The 22,092-nt window shown below is 36.0% G+C and overlaps 1 protein-coding gene across 2 annotated transcripts in view; it reads left to right on the top strand.

The window, feature by feature from the left end:
* Positions 1-14,343: 14,343 nt before the first annotated feature.
* Positions 14,344-22,092, top strand: part of LOC5577415 (protein cappuccino) — a 47,178-nt gene continuing 39,429 nt past the window's right edge. For both annotated transcript variants that reach the window (XM_021844817.1, XM_021844816.1), the window contains exon 1: positions 14,344-14,922. In XM_021844817.1, coding sequence (XP_021700509.1) covers positions 14,502-14,922 — 421 coding nt within the window. In that variant the 5' untranslated portion in view covers positions 14,344-14,501. The remainder of the gene's footprint in view (positions 14,923-22,092) is intronic.

Genomic DNA, 22,092 nt, shown 5'->3' with positions numbered 1-22,092 from the left:
ACGTAGCATATCAAGCACCCCCCCCCCTTCTTCTTCTTCTTCTTCTTCTTCTTCTTGGCATTGACGTCCTCACTGGGACAGAGCCTGCTTCTCAGCTTAGTGTTCTTATGAGCACTTCCACAGTTATTAACTGAGAGCTTTCTATGCCAAAGTTGCCATTTTCGCATTCGTATATCGTGTGGCAGGTACGATGATACTCTATGCCCAGGGAAGTCGAGAAAATTTCCAACCCGAAAAGATCCTGGACCGACCGGGAATCGAACCCAGACACCTTCAGCATGGCTTTGCTTTGTAGCCCCGGACTCTAACTACTCGGCTAAGGAAGGCCCCCCCTTTGCATTTTTTATTAATTTTCCTCAGTGATTGGGTTGAAACAAAAAATTAGAATTCAGAAGTTCAATACAAAATTTGATATTAATTACTGACTAAAATGTAAGGATAATCTAATCTAACAGTATGATATACAGTAGCGCTCGAAAGTAATTTGGAAAACAGTTTCAAATAAACACAGTTCCTGTTACATAATTTTGGTATCTAGTTTCATATAGGCTAAATTGTATTACTTTTGCTGTTGTCACCAAGCCAAACAAGTTTACTATAGAAAATGTGAAAAAAAAAAATGATTGGATTGATGAAGCTCGTTATTGTTGAGTTAGGGTACAATATATTTTTAGTTTATTTTTAGTTGGAACAAAAATTTCGTTATTAAAGGATTGTTTTTTTTTTTTTAAATTATTCTTTGTTAGGAAATAGATTTCAATGAAAATGAACAATACAATATATTAATTCGAAATGAATTATTATCCAAATTCAAATCCATTTGGCAATCAGTGGCCAGATATAGAAAAGATTACACTTGATATATTTGGAATGTTTAGAAAATTTTTGCGATTATTATACAAATTATTTATCTCTATTAATATTTCAGCTGAACTTCATTATCTTTCTTCATAATAAAATAAACCTACACAACCTATAATGAAACAGTTAAATAATAAAAAATTATCAAATTACCAAGTTATCAATAAAATCGAATGATAGGGCAATTTCGATATCACTCGAATCTGTTGTCCTCATTAATATTCAGGCTATTCCATCAAGAGCATTGATACATCAAAACAAATCGATGAGTTGATTGAGTGAGATCTCCTGCAACATTGAATGCATAATACACGGTATAAATATCTTGTTTCATGTAATATTTGCCGAAAAGAGCATAATTTATTGTCTTGAAAACGGCTGACTTTATGACTTGTTAACAAATGAGAAAACAATGTACTCCAAGTAGTTAAAGCATTGATTTTTAATTTATTTATGAAACTTTGATTTTGTTTATTTATAAATTTATCAATTAAGACACGAATATAATATAATATTTACATAACCATTTAAAGCTTTGAAAAATCTGTTTGATTGCATTTATCAAGAAAATCTAAAATTTCTCAGATTTCTTTTCAATCTTGATGAATGTTTTGAAGCTGAATCATCATTTTATAAACCAAGTTTATAAGTCAAACAAAACAGAGGACAGAGCCTGCATCTCAGTGTTCTTATGAGCACTTCCACAGTTATTAACTGAAAGCTTACTGTGCCAATGACCATTTTTGCTTGCGTATATCGTGTGGCAGGAACGAAGATACTCTATGCTCTGGGAAGTCGAGAAAATTTCCAACCCGAAAAGATCCTCGACCGGTGGGATTCGAACCCACGACCCTCAGCTTGATCATGCTGAATAGCTCCGCGTTTACCACTACGGCTATATGGGCCCCGTAAAGATCCCCCTCCCCCCTAAATAGCTACGTCATTTATGGATGACCCCTTACATTTCTTCCTGACATATTTAACACAACCGCATAGCTTACTAATTTTGCTTCTAATGATTCAAATAATAAACTTGAACACAATTCACGTTTGTAGCTGAAATTTAAATTAAAAGTTCATATAAAGACTGGTATGCCTTTATTTTTCAATATGGGACTGCACCAACTTCATATTTTCCAATACATTTTCAAACAATGTGTGTTTATTTTTATATGCATAATAAAATGCAGATTAAAATAAGTTTTATTGCACTCATTCGATAACTGTCAAGCAATGATACATAGTTTTGACATCATGAATGCTCTAAAGCATGACTTTAAATCGACAATATGTTGAGCATTATTATTATAAGTAAATTTTCTGGGATGTAGAAAAAATATTGTTCGGAAAAGATCTTCACGAGTTTTATATAGTTATGCGGCTTGGCAAACCTCTGAACGAACACCAACACCAAAAAATCCACTTAAGGGTTGAAGAAATCATTTCGTGACGCGTTCACCATTATTTTGCGATTATGTTGTGCACATAAGTTTTTTGAGAATTATTATTTATGTATATCAATTCCAAAAATATGGAAAATCTGGCTTTGGTGTAAAATGTTGAGTGCGATAATTAAACCTTATTGTAATTTCTGTAAATTCCAATTAGGTACTATTGCATCTTCTTTACAAAAAAAAATATAACGGTAAATGTAAATGACTGCTAATAAGAGCGTTTTTAAATTTAAAAAAAAAGTTTGAAATTCCAATCCCCATATCTTTCTTAGGGGTCGTCCATAAACCACGTGAACATTTTTCCTGACTTTTCAGTCACCTCCTCCCCCCTCGTGCTTTTGTGTGGTTTTAACGAATAACCCCCCGCTCGCCCAATGATCATGTATTTCATTTGTTCATGAATGAAACAGAAATTTGAAAAATGGGAGAAGAGATATTTATGAATTGGTTTGCTATTTTTAAGCGAAATGTGAGATTATAGTGTGACAAACTTCTGCAAAAATCCCTAACAAAATTAGCTCAAAAAAGATTTGCTTCTACTGCAGTGTTCCTTATTATTGTTTGAGGAATTAGTTTTCACTTAGAGATAATTTTGTATTAACATTACAGTACTAACATGTGGGGAACATTTTTTTTTTTCAAATTTTGTCATAGTAATTTCCATAGAAATCTTAATCGTCTTCTAATCGTTGTTGGTAAAGAAGATATGAAATATTGAATTTTAAAACTTTTTTTTTTAATTTGAACCATCCGACTGCTAATGAAACCTTTCAGGTTTAGTTGATGGTGGAATTTTCTTTGAAACACAAATGGGTGGACCGTGGTCTTTGGCTAGATACCCCCTCCCTGCTAAATGATAACATAGTTTATCAACGGCCTCTATTTTGATAAGTAATTGTTAAAAGAATTACGGTAATCCAGTTTGCTGTATGCACACTTAGATGTTTGATTACAATATTACATCGTCAAATGAATCGAATCCCACAAACCCTGGGTCTCCTACTTCGAGGAGTCTCATACCGTCCCCAACCATGCGACTAATAGGAGACCAAAATGTAAATAAATTAAAAGTAAATCAATCAGCAAACGTCAACGATAAAATTCTGCTTATAAAGCGCCCGACTGTTATAGTCAAGTGTGTTTATTTGTTTCTCCCTAATATATTACCCAATCCAACACGCACGGCATGAAATTCTATTTCCACTGCAAATGTATAAGTCATTGCCGATAATAAAGATATACAAACATATAGATTTTGACTCTGGTATAAGTAAGAAATTCCCGCAGCACCGCGTTGGACCTTTAAATATATTTATAGAACATATCATCTCACCCCTTCACGCACTTGGCTGTCCAACGGGTGTTGTATTTTGCTCCTCTTGCAGGTTGTCCTTCGTGACAAGATGGTTCCATCTTGTGTGATGTAGAGAACTCCATACATGAGGAATTGTGATAGGCGAGTGGTGTGGGTTTATGTTTCAGGATCCGAAGGTTGCGGTTTCGAATCCAGTTACTGTTATTTTTTTTTTGTTTTTCATATTTTGGTGTCTAAGGCAAATTTCTTGTGGCGGAGCCTTGGAGCAATCGGGTATATGGGGTAGCTAACAAGGGAAGGTCACGATGTGTTACACGGGGTTTTCAACCGGACTATTTTTGTTGGATTCAACATGTCGAAATATGTGAAACCCCAAAGCCTTTCGGGTGAAGAGCCAGGGAGATGTAGTATGTTGTTAACAAAATGTTAATAAAATCTTAAATTTGTTTTACCAAATTAGGATGATAGTGTTGTCTAACACAGATCACCTAGATATAAAAAATGAATGTAATGTTTGGAATGATACTAATAAAGAAATTAAAAAAAAAACATGTACATCGTAATGTTCTGAATGGCTTCAACGGATGACGCATGAATTTGGATACTAGGTTCAAATAATGACTTATTCAGTAGGTACAAGAATGTTAACACTTTTGACCGGGTTAAATCCGCTCGATAAAGGCAATAAATACATTACTTAGAAAAGAGATAACTTAACTTTATATAAAATGAGTAGTAGAAAATCGGTAAAATAGAATGGTGTTTGATTTTCGATGATGTTATTACTTTCAATAAAAGTAACATTGTTGATAAATAAATAACTTTACTCAAGGAAATTGTTTTAAAAGAACAAAATGTTTATTATTTATGTGTGATTTTTTGTGTATTCATACACTAACAAATGAGGCCATTTGAAATCACAGATCTGACTGTTATTTTTTTAGTTTCAGTTCAGTCATTTAAAACGACAATATTTTCACTTGTCCCACTAGTTTCCAAAATTTTCAATATTTACCTTGAACTTTGGCACAAACATTAAATTTAAATATAGCATAGATTTAGTAGGAAACAATCTGAAAAATATAGTAGATCTTATTCATTTTATTTTTTTAAGAACCCTCTCTATACGATTTCCTTTACCCATTTGTCACACGGTACCTTATTTCGATAGTCACTCAAGCAAAATGATTATCTAAATACAGGGACCGGAATCTATTATGATAATTCGCCACAAGAAATCGGGTTGAATTTCATAAATTTGCCTGAAGAACCAAAAAATAAAAACAAAATATATATTCGCGCTTATTCAGAATCGAACCAAGGATCTCCCAATTTATATATCCAGTACTAACTCCACGAACCTATCGACAGCTTGTTGGGAGCAGTGACAAAAACAATATATAAAGCGTTTTATATTGCAATATTCATTCCATTCCTCTGACATGTCCACCATCCATTTGCCGCGTGACCATTTGCCTAAGTGTGCGTTTCCGATGCCATCATTCGGCTTCGGATTGGTTGTGCAATTGTGTGGGTCGGGCGTAAACATTTAGATTGCTCGAATTTTCAAGTCCAATGTGCTCGATTTCAATTGACGGGTTTGCCCGTCTACGCTTAGGAGGCGAATCTTACCATCAATAGGTGGATTTAGCACCTATAATACGCTAGGAGGGAAATCCGTCATCCGAATTATTTTGGGTGTATCAATGCTCTTGGTGGAATAAGCCATTTTACGAAGCCTGGTCAAATGACAGGAGACCTGGGATTTTTCAATCATCGGCGTCAGTTTTCGCGATGATGATGGTTGATGACGGTGCGCATTTCTAGCGTAGCTTCCCAAGTAACCACAAGCATTAATGTATAACCGTATTTTAACTTTAATTCAACGAGTGCAATGCATCATTGCTTTTATTCTGCAATATGCGTGCAATAATGCTTTAATTCCATTTTATGAATGCAATGTAGCATTGCTTTATTGTAGCAATGAAATGTGCATCAATGGGTGATATACGGTCACCGCTCAATGCTTCATTGCATCATCTTTCTCAATGCTTCATCGCAACAAAAACGGCAAGACTTCAATGCAGTATATATCGTCGATCCTTCATTCACTCAGGCAAATAGATTATAGAAATACTTAAATATCCCTTATGAGAATTCGCCACAAGAAATCTGGTTGAAATTCGTAGATTTGTCTTATGAGAAACCAGAATTTGAAAACAAAAAAAAGGTGCATCCACCTGGAATTGAACCAAAAACCTTACGATTGTTAGGCCCGTGCGTACACCACACGCCTATCGCAGATTCAATGTGGCAAGATGCTAAAACGATACATAAAGCGTGAAGATGCGCAACCGTTTTAGCCCCACATAATGAAAACAAAACAAAATCTCAACAGCAAAAGAGCGACAGCCGCGGTTAACTGGGAAGTGCAACAGTCGTGTTCACCAAACTAATTGCGCACTTCACCCTCAATTGAACTATCACGAAATTTGTAGAGTGCAGAGAAACGGATCATCTCAACGTATTTGGTGCACTTGTTCCTTGAACCACAAGGAATAAGTGCACTAAAAACATTATCATGATTCGACGTATCCGACGAGTGAAATCCACAATATTTGCCACCGGCAGCGAAAGGGTGCTGCTTGAAGTTGTACAATTTTCCCGGCCAAGACATGCAGCATTCATGGTCCGGAGGATAGGCGCGGCGAGTCATCGAAAACATCTCACTTAATTTGGGTTCGAATCCCCCACTAATCACAAAAAAATAGACAGACAAATAAGCAACGCTGACCTGACATCAAACGAACAAAAGAGTACAATAATATTTTTGTGTTTCTATTTTGGGTCTTAAAATAATGGTTTCCTTTGAGCATTAAATACACTTTGGCTAAAGCTTTTATACGGTTCAGACCGTAACTATACTTTAGCAATTGCCAACATAGAGCTAGGAATTGTAGCCGTATTTACATTTTAATAGCGCCCTTTTCCACTTTAATACTGCATTAATGAGACATGTAATGTAGTATGACTTTATATGCCATATTTTATAGTAGCATATAAAGTGATATTGATGCAACTATATACAGCTGTACGGTTACTTGGGACTGATCCCAATAATGGGTTTCCACATTTTCCCGAGGTTCTCTTCGCGCGGAGAGAGCGCCTGCGCTTCGATCGATTCCAAAAAAGCGCGCAATTTTCCTGTGCTCAGGCTGTCGTAATGCTTCCGATCACGTTGGCGGTTGCTTTGCCTTTGACTTATTGACGGTGGCGTCGTCGACGTCGCGTCGCATCTTTGTTCGGTCGTTCGTGTTCGAACATCTCAGTCGTTTGCCGTGAAGTCTTTCTTTTTTGATTTTCTCTCCCTCTCTCGAGACGGTGATTCCATTTGTAGGATTTATGCACTTGTGATCACAGGCACAGGTGCAAAGATTTTTGATTTGGAATGTAGGTATCATGAGATATCTCGCATACTCTGAGATAACGCCCTAAAAGCCATTGGTAGCCACGTGTGTAGCTCGTTGTTTCTGATCAAAAGAAAGAATAAGCATCCAAACCAAAATCACGGGCAGGTAGATAATGATCCTTTCTTTCCCATAGCGTTGTTAAATGACATGAAAATCCATTCAAATGCTCAGAAACAACGAGCTACACACATGGTTACCAATGGCTTTTAGGGCGAGATCAGAAGTTATGCGAGATATGATTGATGCTGTATTCAAAATGTGATGTATTCAAAAATGCCTATTAGGGAAGTTTAAATTCATAAATTCTAAAAGTACAGTATTTTTTACATTGAATTTGTTGCTACAGTCACTGCCAAAATAAAGTTCTCACTTGGGTTTCCGGTACCGATCAGTTTTGCTGAGTACCGGTTCTACTATACTGAAGCAGTCAGCACCGGTAGGACCGGTACTGATACAATACACAACAAAATTTTGGGAAAATAATATTGTTTTAAAAACATGTAAGAATACTTATAACAATAGTTTTTCCGGCTGTACCACCAAAGCACCGTGATTCATACAGAAAAAATGTTATTCATTGATCTTTATGAGGTTTTTTTTTGGAAGATCTATTCTATTTAAAGGGTCCAGAAACAACTTATTCTTATTAGGATGCACTTTTTTCTTGCAAAAATATTAGCAGAAATAATTCGAAGGTTCTAGCAATAGTCCTCAATATACCTTTAAAGAAATCTAAAAAAAAATCTTATGTTGAATCAAGGTTAATGCCAAGGATGTGCCAAGTTATCTTGTAAAGTATTAATCCAGGAATTCTCCGCAGAATACATCCAAAAAATTGATAAGATATAACTTCACATATTATGCAGGAATTCCACCTGGGATTCCCCGTTAAAGCTTTTCGTCTTCAAGGAATTTCTTGAATAATCACTCTAAGGTTTATTTCCAGAAATCATTCCTCGAAAAACCTCGAATTTCTTCATAGGTTACACCCGGTTAGGAGTTACACTCGGAATTCCACTTCAGGAATTATATACTCTTAGGAATCATTTGAAAGCTTATTCAAAATGCTACCTAAGAAAATCGAAATTGAATAAAATTCGTAGTTTAGTGCAGGTAAATGTAAGGACTACACTAAAACAAAAATATAGGATTTTTATCGATACTTTAAACATCCCCTACTTTTTGGTCTCAAGTTGTCCCAGACAAAAATTTGTTTTAATGGTAGTTTTAGATGTAAACTAAATGGTGACGCATTTATCTGCACATATTTGATCTTTCTTTCATTTAGGGCTTGCTGATTTTTTTTTATTATTTTTAACTAATTTCTTCTAGAGGCCGCTAAAAATTGGTTAATTTGAATACCATAAAATGATTTATTTTATCATTACTATATATGTTCTAATATGTATAACGGTTTTCACGATATTTATCGCATAAGTGGCCTATGTTCACCATATGTGACCAAACTAATTATTTCACTATAGCCCTTTTTTGAAAGTTTGTCTTGAAAACATGGTTTTTGAAAATAAAATGTAGAATTTGTATCACGAAACTCATAAATATAACATAACACGGCAAAACTATTTTTGGCCTCCAGGTTTTATTGAATCCGCCCATAGTGCTAGTAAAACATGCATGCAATCTTTGATGAAATTCATGCAAAAATTAATGTCAGAGTTCCTGAAAAGTTACCCTGAGTAATGCCTTAGGAAATATCTTGACGAAAATCTCTAGAAAAAAGTTAGATGGAATTTCAACTAGTTGCTTGAAAATATCTTGTATTGGTGTTTTACCTAACTGAAGTAGATTTGCAATACTGTTATGTATTTCTTCAACAGAGTTTCGTGGTAGCCTCTAGGCGCATCATAGCCACCTTTGACGCTGGACGAGCTGCTGCACAAGGCGCATGCATTTATGCGATTGTACGGTAGTGACGATCTAAACCAAACTTTCAACAACTGAAAGGGTAATGAGAATGAGCTTAAATCCAGATACAACCTTCTGCAATTATGTTCATTAAGGTGTCAACTAGTGTATTTGTCATTCTGGGCTCAATTGAACGCGATCAACTAGTATACGGAACGAAACAGTGACATAAGGTCAGTTTTAAATGTATTTGAAACGAATATTCCATACAAACTTCAAATTGCATGCATCAGCTGGTGGAGCAACAAATCGTGTTGAAATTTTGGGAGAGCTGTTTTTTCTTACCCTATGGTCCATATCTAGGGAGTGCCCCGTATAATTTTACAACTTTTTTGTTTAAGGGTCAGTCTAATATAACATGCTGAACTATTCATTAGTGAATTCGAAAGCATATACAAAGTTTTATGCCTGAAACGATTTTTTAATCTACATTTCATACAAAACAGACCAATCGATAACAGCGTTTTTCATATTCGACTAGATCAACACCAAATAACGGTAAAAGCATAGTTTTCGCTATTTTGTAAATAATGGTTACGAACTTTTGTTCAAGGTATTTATTTGAGTTTTAGAATAACGTTTTACGCAACAAGTTGCAGAATTACGATTTTTGAAGCACGAGTTGTTCGAGGCTTGCCGAATTGGATAATTACAACGAGTGCTGTAAAATCGAGTTCTGCAACGAGTTGCGCACAGCATTTTTTTACAATCTCGTACAACACCACTTAAGGGTATCAGAAATCACATCTGAATGCATGCATGTTGCAATTTCTGAAAATAGCTGGGTAATGAAGCATTACGCAACTCAAAACAGTTGCGTAAGGAAAAACCGTTGCGTAATAGTCATAACGCAACTGATTTCAGTTAGGTAAAGAAAAAAGCATCGCGAAGTTTGTTTGTTTGTTTTATTTTCGACACTTTACACCAAAGTGGTGCATTCGTGTCGTATTGAAAATAACATAATAATTACATGTAAAAAAATCAAATATTCAATGATTTCATATTTTTCTTTCTAGATCTAGTGTTGTGCACCTTCCATTCCGCATCATTTATGTCGCTACTCAGCCCACACGATCGTTTTGGCTCGTTCTCTTCCCCTGTTCCACTCGTTGTTTCGGTTGACAACCGCCTTTTACCGCATTCCAAGTCCGTTGCCGTTTCATTTTGGTGTTCGCATTCGTCGGTTCGTTTTGAAAAATTCTCCCCTACTTCTGCGCCTTTGCTGTTGCTCACCGCCCTGTCGTCATCTGATTCCGATTCACTGGTGTAAGTCTTGTCGCTTTGACCCAGTGGTGGATCAACAATGCCGCATTGGTTGTTGTCGTTATTTTTATTTAGCTCATTTCCAGAGCTAAGTGGTGAGCGTTGTTGTTGCTGCTTATTGGTCTGGGTTGCGCTTGTTTTCGGGTATGTGACGAGTGTCGTTTGGTTCTCGACTACAATATGAGACGGCACCTGTTTCTCCAGCTTCATTTTCACCACTCGCACACCGTTTGGTACGCCCGGAAAGAATTTCTTCCACACTTCGTTGTGGATAGACAACACTCTGCCGTACTGTTGCATGTGGTCTATTATGACAGTGTTGGCCAATTGTGGTGAAAGATCGTGGATCCTCAGTGTTGTAGTTGGTCCATCTACATACACCGGGATATGGTAATTGACTCCTTCATGTACAAACCAATGCCGCAAATAATGCTGCTTCTGTAGTCGTGGCGCGACGCCCGGGTCGTTCATTTCAATGTAGACGCAGCTCTTAAGGTGAAGATAAATCGAAGCCAAGCTTCAAATTTTCAAGAGCACGGATCTGGAGAATCAAACATCCGTTCAAGCTGAAAACTTAATCGATTGGTCACTCGCTGGTGGCGACCAATTGATTAGGTTTTTAGCTCAAACAAATCTCGTTAATAAAGATAGAAAAAAAAATAAATTTTAAAGAAACCGCGAAAAAAGCCTAAATTTAGATAATTCCCAAAGAAATTTTCTATTTAATAATATTTTAACAAAATTAGCAAATTGGTACGGATTTTAGTGACGAAAACTGTTTTGAGGATATATTTTAAGACCCATCACAAATTTTCAGGCTGACAACATGGTAAAATTCTCGTTTAGTACTTGAAGTTTTCGGATAGCTGTCAATAACACCACCATTGAAATTAAGCATCATTTTTATACTTCATTTTTATTCTTCAATTTGAAAACTTTGCAACACATAAATTGATTTGAAATAAACAACGTTCATTTACTACACGTTACATCGATATTGAAATGATCGCGACCGTGAATATTTCGCATTTTATTCAGAATTTTCAAACACGATTGGTGTAAATCAAATTCAAGTACTGGATATTTTCCAGGGTCTAAAAAATTTAGATGCCTCTAAGGGTGCTAGTTCTGATGAGATTCCTCCATCATTTTTTTTAAAAATATTTGGCAAAGGAGCAGACAACTCCACTGTTTTGGCTTTTCAACATGTCACTCGATTCTGGATATCTCCATAAAACGTGGAAAAACTCTTTCTTAGTGTTTTTTTTACAAATCAGGCCGAAAATCGGACATACGTAATTATCGCGGTATAGCAATGATTTCTAGTGTTCGAAAACTCTTTGAATGAATTGTCAATGAAAAACTCTTTAGTCAAATTAAAAATAGCATAACTCACATGCAACATGGCTTCTTTAAAGGTTGATTAATAATTTAAAGGCTAATGATTAAATACCCGGAAGTGTGCACTAAACACCTTGAAGTATAAAATATACGAGTTATGCACTACACAATGATGAATTTTATCCTTGATTTACAATAAAACCGATGTTATAAATTTTTAACTTCGTTACAGCAAATTATTCACAATTTTTAATCACAAATCGTCTTTACTGATATCTAGATTCAATGAAAAAATCAAACAAGGTTAAAAATTCCTCTAAACATAGTTAAAAAAATCGTAGAGATCTGATAATAGTGCAAGCAAAATTTTTCGTAGTGTTTTTTTTCTGTTCGGATGCGCCACTGCGACCAGTATTTAGATCTATTGTGGTATTACCCGTATCCTTAGTGTATAGTGCATGTCGCATTACTCCATTTCCATTAATAGGTAATAAAGCATCGTTTTCTGTACAGTGCTTGTTTTGATTCCTCAGATATTGATATAAATCGACTATGATGAAAAGGTCCCGCTATTTACACCCTTCATAGAAATTTACATCTCAGCGAAGGCGCGCCCCTTAGCAAACATAATCGATTAAACTTCTGAGAAACCAAATCGGTACTACTGATATTTGATCAAATACTAGAAAAAAGGGGGCTTTATGCTAGCAGCAAAACCGAATCAAGCTAGAAAATTTGTTTAGTAATCAGAATTCACGTGAGTCCTTGAATTACCAGTACTTACAGTCCTTGTTGAGTTAATATCCCAAGTAACCACAAGCATTAATGTATAACCGTATTTTAACTTTAATTCAACGAGTGCAATGCATCATTGCTTTTATTCTGCAATATGCGTGCAATAATGCTTTAATTCCATTTTATGAATGCAATGTAGCATTGCTTTATTGTAGCAATGAAATGTGCATCAATGGGTGATATACGGTCACCGCTCAATGCTTCATTGCATCATCTTTCTCAATGCTTCATCGCAACAAAAACGGCAAGACTTCAATGCAGTATATATCGTCGATCCTTCATTCACTCAGGCAAATAGATTATAGAAATACTTAAATATCCCTTATGAGAATTCGCCACAAGAAATCTGGTTGAAATTCGTAGATTTGTCTTATGAGAAACCAGAATTTGAAAACAAAAAAAAAGGTGCATCCACCTGGAATTGAACCAAAAACCTTACGATTGTTAGGCCCGTGCGTACACCACACGCCTATCGCAGATTCAATGTGGCAAGATGCTAAAACGATACATAAAGCGTGAAGATGCGCAACCGTTTTAGCCCCACATAATGAAAACAAAACAAAATCTCAACAGCAAAAGAGCGACAGCCGCGGTTAACTGGGAAGTGCAACAGTCGTGTTCACCAAACTAATTGCGCACTTCACCCTCAATTGAACTATCACGAAATTTGTAGAGTGCAGAGAAACGGATCATCTCAACGTATTTGGTGCACTTGTTCCTTGAACCACAAGGAATAAGTGCACTAAAAACATTATCATGATTCGACGTATCCGACGAGTGAAATCCACAATATTTGCCACCGGCAGCGAAAGGGTGCTGCTTGAAGTTGTACAATTTTCCCGGCCAAGACATGCAGCATTCATGGTCCGGAGGATAGGCGCGGCGAGTCATCGAAAACATCTCACTTAATTTGGGTTCGAATCCCCCACTAATCACAAAAAAATAGACAGACAAATAAGCAACGCTGACCTGACATCAAACGAACAAAAGAGTACAATAATATTTTTGTGTTTCTATTTTGGGTCTTAAAATAATGGTTTCCTTTGAGCATTAAATACACTTTGGCTAAAGCTTTTATACGGTTCAGACCGTAACTATACTTTAGCAATTGCCAACATAGAGCTAGGAATTGTAGCCGTATTTACATTTTAATAGCGCCCTTTTCCACTTTAATACTGCATTAATGAGACATGTAATGTAGTATGACTTTATATGCCATATTTTATAGTAGCATATAAAGTGATATTGATGCAACTATATACAGCTGTACGGTTACTTGGGTAATGTCAAAACTAACAATAATTGCATTGATCAGTCCACCCCGAAGCGGAATCCACCGATTTTTTTTTTAATTTTAGGGATGATTTACCACTAAAATTATTTTTGTTAGAAAATGTCGGTACATAAGTCAATAAGTTTCAATATCGTACTTAGTTGCTTTCCTGTATTCAGTTGTTTGGCATTGATAGCATTATAGAAAATAAACCAGAATACTTTGAAAAATTATCAATATCATCCTAAATTTTGGGAGATCTCCACTAACGAAATTTTAAGAAAAGGAGCTAACACTATCTAACAATATTTTACACGCTTATTTTTTCTGCATAGTAAATCTGTTAAATTTACACACTTTCTATACATAAAAGTTAAGCGTGTACCATCCACGACCCTTGCAGCTACTGTATCATACATCTAATTGGTATAAGCCTGATTTGATGGCACTTAATACGCATATAAACGCATAGTACGTATATACTATGTACCAGCTCGCCGAGTGCCTACTCATGCTCATCAATTTAGGATGCACCTATTTAATGATCTTTCTATGTACTTCATCTAATTTTCCACCTCTTCTTTAACCCTTCGCGATCATCTTTACACTCTTCTTCTATTTCATATTTGAACCGACCAGGAGTACATGATGCCAAGCATAGTAGCGATAGTAATAATGGCCCTATCACGATTGCATTAGACACGACCGCTAGTATTCATAGTGATGCAATAACTGCCAACCGTGGACAGCAAAGCACAGTTTCACTACCGGCACCAACTGGAGGAAGCAACGGAGCAGCAACTATGACGACATCAACCTCCGCCACCGACAACAATAACAAAGCCCAGAAAGATCCCAAAACGGACAGCAAGTCGGTGACCCCCTTCGAAACGATCAACACAAACCATCATTCAGCACAAACAGCACAACCACCACGTAGAAAAAGCACCATAGCACCACCAACACAGCAACCCATGGGGAACAACAAATTGCCGGCTTCCTCGATCGCTGCTATAGCAACGAAGCCTAGCCCAAACAGCCCCAACGTCGTAGGTCTCAGTAGTGAACTGGTTCTGGGTGAGGGAACAACCAAACAGCTGCTGGATCACAAACTTTCATCGACCGGATCGCCGATCATAGTGACCACCGACTCGTGGAAAAGGGCCAAATCTTTGAGTGAAAACGTGACCACGGCGTACGGGATTCCCGCACAATCAGCAAAAGGTACGTCAATTAGATCAAATTTGGCTACAAAGTGCCCCCCTGCCCCTCATATTCCAACAGGTTTTCGATGCTGTGACCTATATACCACTGGGGGATCGGTGTAGACTGATCCTCCATTTTGCAATGGACCTACGGTTGCAAAGTTCGTATATGCACAGGGGTTCCACAATTATTTTTGCTCACTGCTTAAAAATTGAAAGTCATTGGGCTAACCTAATTTGACCAAGAACAACATTTTAGTCGAGCTCGAAATGGTTCCATTTCTAGTACCGTTGATCACTATATTACATTTTTGTATATTATCCGCCGAGGTTCAAATATTGTCAAATGAATTTTGATATCATTTTCTATCAATTTTTTATTTATTTATTTACCAACATCTTCAGTAAAAATACTGTACAGACTGTTCTTAAAAACTAAAAGCCAAACTATCAATGAATACAAAGAAAATCTAAACATAAGAGAACGCATGTTTCAACATTAAAAATTAATTCATACAAATTATACATATCAAATTCATTAAACAGCACACTATAAGAGTAGAATCGATCAAAAAACTGGACAAACTTAATTATTTAATTTCAAAAATGACTGCAACAAATTTCGTAAACACACTAAACCGTTTGAAACTAGAAATATCGGGATCAGCGGTCTGGTCGCCATGTTGTTACTGCGTGATCCTTGAATTCGCGGCATCTTATTCCTTTTGGCCAGCTGGATGAGTTCAAAGCCTCGCTGCGGTACTTTCTATCGATGACTACCTTGTACGATACGAAGTCCATAGTTGAAACGTCCCTCCAAGGAGGTTTGAGGCAATTGATGGCATGAATATTTTCCACAGATATTGCTTCACTGATCATTTGTATTACTTCTTCTTCGGTGACGTCATTTGCAATGTTCGAGATGTAAAGTTTGAAAGTTTTATTTTCTTCATCAGAACTATGCACACGTTGGGCAGTTGACACATCAGGCCGGACTTTAGTAGATGACAGAAGTGGAACTTTATCGGATACCGATGGCATTTCTGTATTCGATGTTGATTCGGATGTATTGAGCAATGATTCGATTGTTACATTCAGTTGATTCATCAAGTCGCTCATTTTGGCTATTTCGTTCGTAATACGATCAACACCTTTTTCAACGGGATTTTCTGGAACTCTCATTGAACTGACGATAGAACGAAAACGCACATTCTCTATTAACTCTCGACAGTCGTTAGCGTTAGCGTAGTTACGGTATACTTCGTAGAGCTCTATTAACTCTCGACAGTCGTCACACATAAACATAACATTAGTATGCAGACAAACGCCGGCTTCTTCATCGGTGAGTCCGGCGCAACTCGCATGGAACCTTCGAATGCTTTCGCAAAATCCTTCACAAACGACCAAGATTTCTCCAGAACCACAATCGTTTTTGCATTTATGACATACTTGTTCCATTTTGTCACACCCTGTTCACATGCAGTATTCCGCTTCACAAGTAGATGGCGTGCGCTTGTTTATTCAGGTATACTTTGGTGAGTATGACTGAAGAGCGATGATGATGATGATCGTTTGTCTCGATGAGCAATCCACCAGGAAAAAGTTTTTGACTTTCAAACGTTTTCAGCACAAATAAGCATCTATTGCGCAAACCTTCAACATCCAACGGTACTAAGGAGCATCGGTTGCCTCGGCGGAAGGTGAGATTTAGATAAAACGTTCGGAAACACGCAGAAAATCGAAGAACGATCGGTGGTAAACAACACAGTCAACTACATCACGGGCAAACGAACTAACGATTTTATTGATGTCTATCAGAATACGAAATCGATTTTTTATTTACATTTCATAAAATTTACTTCAATATAAAAAATTGAAAATGACACAATATGGCGAAAACCGGATTTAGAATAAAAAGAAAATCCATAATACTTTAAATTGCAATCTACTGCATCTAGAAATGATGTAAACAATTTTACAACTCGTGTTCTGAAACTCCATGAGTCGATGTTCCAGGACTCGATGTCGACTCATGAAACCATACTAAAATCAAAATTTCATGATTACTGTGACAACTCTAAAGGCTTTCCAAAGCATTTCTGTTCCATGACTCTATATTTCCATGTGTAGAATGACTGTAGTATAGACTGACTGTACATGTCATTGGTTGCTATTACACAAGCATTATTTTAAATAATGCGGGAACACCAAATGCGGTAAGATTTTCAACAAGAAAGGCGAAGTCAAAATTTTATTTTCTTTGCTAGGTTGGCGGTGATATGCATCATGGTTGCTAAGTATCCTTTGGTTACTTTGTGTTACCGCATTTGAAGCCCAATTAGCCTGGATTTGCACGTCAAATGTAGCATCTGTTTAATGGAGTACATTCTAGTACTTTGCTGTAGAGGACAATTTTTGATATATTTTTTTACTGACTTAAGTAATGTACTAAAGCGAAAAAGTTAGAAGGTTTTGTTCTTTAAAAGTCCGAAAAAGTGTTTGATCGTCGTATTCTCTATTGATGAACTTTCCACGTTCGAAAATCATACTTAATCGTTAAAAATATTAGTTTTCTTGGTGTAAGAGAATGGATGAAGTCTTAGAGAATGCGTTGCCCATGGTCACAATGAAATATTTGGCCAGGGTCATAGTTTAGGGAGCATTTGCATTCTAAGGGTTTGACATGCCTTTATTTTTTGTTGTAGCCTAACAAAAACCTTATACAAAGGTCTATAGGATTTTTTTGAAAAAGAAGTTTGTTCCTTTGGTAAGATACAACTTAGATCGATACTGGCTTATAGGCTTTTAGTCAAACAGAGCCGCTTATCACACTTATATGATGGTTTAACCATGGCTCTCCAAAATGAGTCGTTTTTTTCCAAAACATGTTCAAGTCTCCAGCACTCCAGATATAAATCCATTCTATTATTTGACATGGGCGAATGTTCGAGATAAAGCCTGTGTAGCATGTAGCCCCACCGTTGACTAAAAGCTTTCATAACAAAGTTATTGGACTCGATGTGCTTCCAATTCATATCTCGTAAGGAGAAAGTGACAGATAAAAATCATATTCAAAATGAAAAATAAGGTCTAAACAGATTAAGCAATACAAATATTAAATAACAATTCTGTTTAGTTTTCATTTTTCATATAGAAATTGTCATTAAACATGATATGATGATTTTCGCATTTTTTTATGGGCCATACTGTATAGTAAAACAGGCTACGATGGGGGAAAAGGGTGTCAAAAATCTGTCATAAAATGCTACTTCATTTGGGGACGTTCCCTAACGCGATTCTTTTTTCGCACTCGTACCACACGAACTGAACACGATTTGTCTTTATTCAGTCGCTTACTCTACATGAGCATGCAACGGAATCGAAAGACACAAAGAAATACACTACTCTCAACTTAACGAGGGTGATCAAAGTATTTTGGACAGACCGTTACGCGTATATAATTTGACCATTTACGGCAAAATCAAATGGAAGTGGCCAAATTATATGCGCGTAACGCTCTGTTCAAAATACATAAAACACCCTACTGTTGGAACAGGATTGAAGAATGTTACTAGAGATTCAATGGAATAAAATACAGAATTTATACGAAAAAGTTCAAATAATAATGACAAACACCCTTAGGCGTTGTCCACAAATTGCGTAACGCTCGAAGTGGGGGAGGAGCTCAAGTGTTACTAGTCATACAAAATTGAAAAAAAAACATACAAATATCGTTATGGAGGGGTCCAACATTCCCAATTCTAGCGTTAAGTAATAAATACACATACTGCCCATAAAGGCATAACTGTCCCTGTGGAACTGTGGAAAAAGTAGGCATTGAAAAAAAACGCTCAAAGTTTGAAGATTGCCTTTTCATACAAAACTTCATAATTTTCTAGTTCATTTCCTCATGCCATATTCATTCAGCAATACCATACAGATTACTCATGTTGCTGCTATTGATCAGTAAAAAATGTAAACTTGAACATAATTCAAGTTTTACAGCTGTTATTGGGGTTCATAGTTCATATAGAGACTGTTGTGCTTTTATTACACTAACTTCATAGTTTTCCACATCATTTTCAAACAAAGTGTGTTAATTTTTATATGCATAGAAAAATATATACTAAAACATGAATGTTGCAATGAAAAAAGGTGTTGGTTCGAAAATCAATATGGTATCACATGTCATAAATAATAGTATTATTATAAAAGTAACTTTTTGAATAAATGTCGATTGATTTTGATGTTGTTTGATTTTGATTACACTGTGCGACAGAATAAAAATTTTGGATGGATCAGGGACGCGTCTATATGGGTCTTGAAGTGCAAGGCAAGTGTAGAAATAGGCCCTTTTCAAATGATTTGCAGCAATTTTGGATTATTTTTTGACTATGTTTGAAAATTTTGCATTTTTGTTTCATTAAAATTTGAACAAGTTCCAATGAATATGAAAAACGGCTTTGAAAGCTCCAGAGCCCATTTTCTCAATGCCTACTGATATGACTGTCAGCGATTCACGGCAGTATACTGCCCATTAGTGGCGCAACCAGGGGGGGGGGGGATTTGGGGGTCAAACCCGCCCCCCCAGAGCCGAAAAAAATAGGAAAATCAAGTATATTTTTGAAACTCATCACTACACTGCCCATAACTGCATATTTGTAACATTCGACAAGAGTAGGCATTGAGTAAATGGAATACCAAGTTTGAATTTAATGACAGTATGGGAGGAAACTAAAATTAAAAAAAAAATACCAGAAACTCAAAAATGCTTATTTGAGGCTGATATTTTGTACAACTCATATCGCATACTAGGTGAAAAGTCAGAAAATAATTCTGATAGAAATTTCATTGCTATTACATTACGAGTCGCATTTATAATCTCAATGTGACTGTTATGCGGTTATAATTACCAATGTGACAAAACAACTTGGCATTTTTTTCGAATTTTCTAGAACAATCTCACAGATTTCATTAAGTTGATCGAAAGTATTTATCATTTGATGACTCTCCATTAGACCTATTCATATTTTCAAAAATGTCTGGAAACTCCCCAGTCAACCAATACTTTGATTTTTCATTGCGAAATGAACTTCTGGCCAAAATTTCACTCAATTTAGAGTAAATTTAGTTGTGCTTCAAATCAATTATGTGTTTTTGGGCTATTTTCAAGCTTTAAAAAATCATAACTACCGAACGAAACATCAAAATTTATCGGAAACACTTTTACATAGTAGTTTATTCAATTCTACGAACTTTTGCCGAACACGATTTTATGATTGGAGCAAGTTTTAACATAGTTTGGTTGAGGTTTGTATCTCGAGGTTCTTGAAAATCTCTTTTTTCGGGAATTGTTTTCACTGAACAGCATGCCTGCATGAAAATTTCGGATTTTTATTTCCAGACATGATGACAATGCATATCTAAAAGTCAATCCCGTTCAAAGTTACCATTTATCTTACGAAAATAAATTGTAAAAAATAGGTAATTATGAAGCACATTTGTAAATCCACTGTGGGTGAGCCAAGAGCACCACCGTGAGCTTCAATGAATACAAAAAATGAACATGTTAGCACTGCCTTTTCTCAGTCGATGATGATGATTGTTTTCAAATCGTTCTAAATGATCAGTGAAATGCGATCAAAACAGTCATCACTCGGAAAGAAAAAGCAATGCTAACTTGTTCAATTCATTCGTATCCGGTACATGTGTCATGCATGATTTAACTATCATCAGGTTGCGATGCGGTGCTCGATCTTTGGGCATTTATTGTAATTTATTGCCTTTAGCAACATGTAATCTGTTGATGGTCAATGAATTCATAAATGTATTATGTTTGATTCCCGTTGACTAGGGCCTGAAAAAATAATACCAATGCGTGTTTTATATACCATGTATATTGAGAAAACTGTAATTTCTGGGTACTGCGGAATACAAATTTGGATCAAACAATGTTAAAACTCAATTTAATCTTGTTATAGTGTTCGACAAACTTTAACAGAATAGAATTATCTTTCAAATAGTGGTGATAGCAAGTGGTTTTGATTTTTCACATGCTAGTTATGATTTTTCAAACCTTGAAATAAGCCCAAAAACACATTTTCAACTTGAAGCATACTAAAATCTTTATCAAATGAGCTAAAAATTTGACCAGACATTCTTCTTAGCAATAGAATTCCGAATACTGCTTGACCGGTAGATTTCCAGTCATTTTTTAAAATATGAACAGGTCTACTCTCCATGGTATTAACTCCAATTTGTCAAAAATGTCGAATGTGACTGTTATGCAGTTATGGGCAGTACACATCTTATGCAACTTCGCAGCAGTAATTTAGTTCGATTCAAATTAGCACTAAAATTTCAGTGATTTTTACAGTTACTGTTAATTCTCCCTTACTCGATATTACATATTTCGATATCGAGTTAGAGAACCATAGTAAAAGTTGTTTTTCATGGCTAACTCGATGGTCCCTTGGATCGCAGTTGCATTGGTTTTGTGTTCTGTAACACGATACCTCCCCAACTCGATGGTCCCTTCAATATCGAGTAAGGGAGAGATGACTGTATATCTTCGAAGTTATATCTCTCAGATCTCTGAAGAGTTTAATAAAAAAAAAAGCTCATAAGCAACAAAATTTTATTGCCTTTTTGGAATAGGAAATAGGAAACTTTGTGTGGGAAGTTTGTAAAATATTTAGATAATATTGGGGACTTTTAGATACTTCAGTAGTGGCGCTTTTGTATTTTGTACAACATCGATCTATATTCGTACTCAGCATCAGCGCGATACATGTGAAGTGTTCAATGGAAAATTAACATAAGATGCAGAATCCGAAGCATCAAAAATATTTCAGCCGACTCAGTATTTAACCAAATTTTACAACTATTTTTAGAGCATATGAACACCCATATAAGCCATGCCTACAGAAAAAATAGTTTGCTATCGAAGTATGCAAAATCATCCTAAACCACAATTTGATGTTCCTACTTGAAAAAAAAATTAAAAAGATTTTCACACATATTTGGTTATCTAAATCTTCACAGTGAAAGAAGAGCTCGTTTTCGACTTTTATACTCGATATTCTGGATTGACGGTTCTTTAACATTAGATAATTATGTTCCCACTGGAAGTTAACTTTTGCTATGCTGTTTGCTTCCAACAATTCCGGCTGTAACAATAATTGCAATG

The sequence above is a fragment of the Aedes aegypti genome, chromosome 2, assembly GCF_002204515.2.
Source record: "Aedes aegypti strain LVP_AGWG chromosome 2, AaegL5.0 Primary Assembly, whole genome shotgun sequence".
Taxonomy (NCBI): Eukaryota; Metazoa; Arthropoda; class Insecta; order Diptera; family Culicidae; genus Aedes; species Aedes aegypti.
This window is presented reverse-complemented; position numbering and strand designations above follow the sequence as displayed.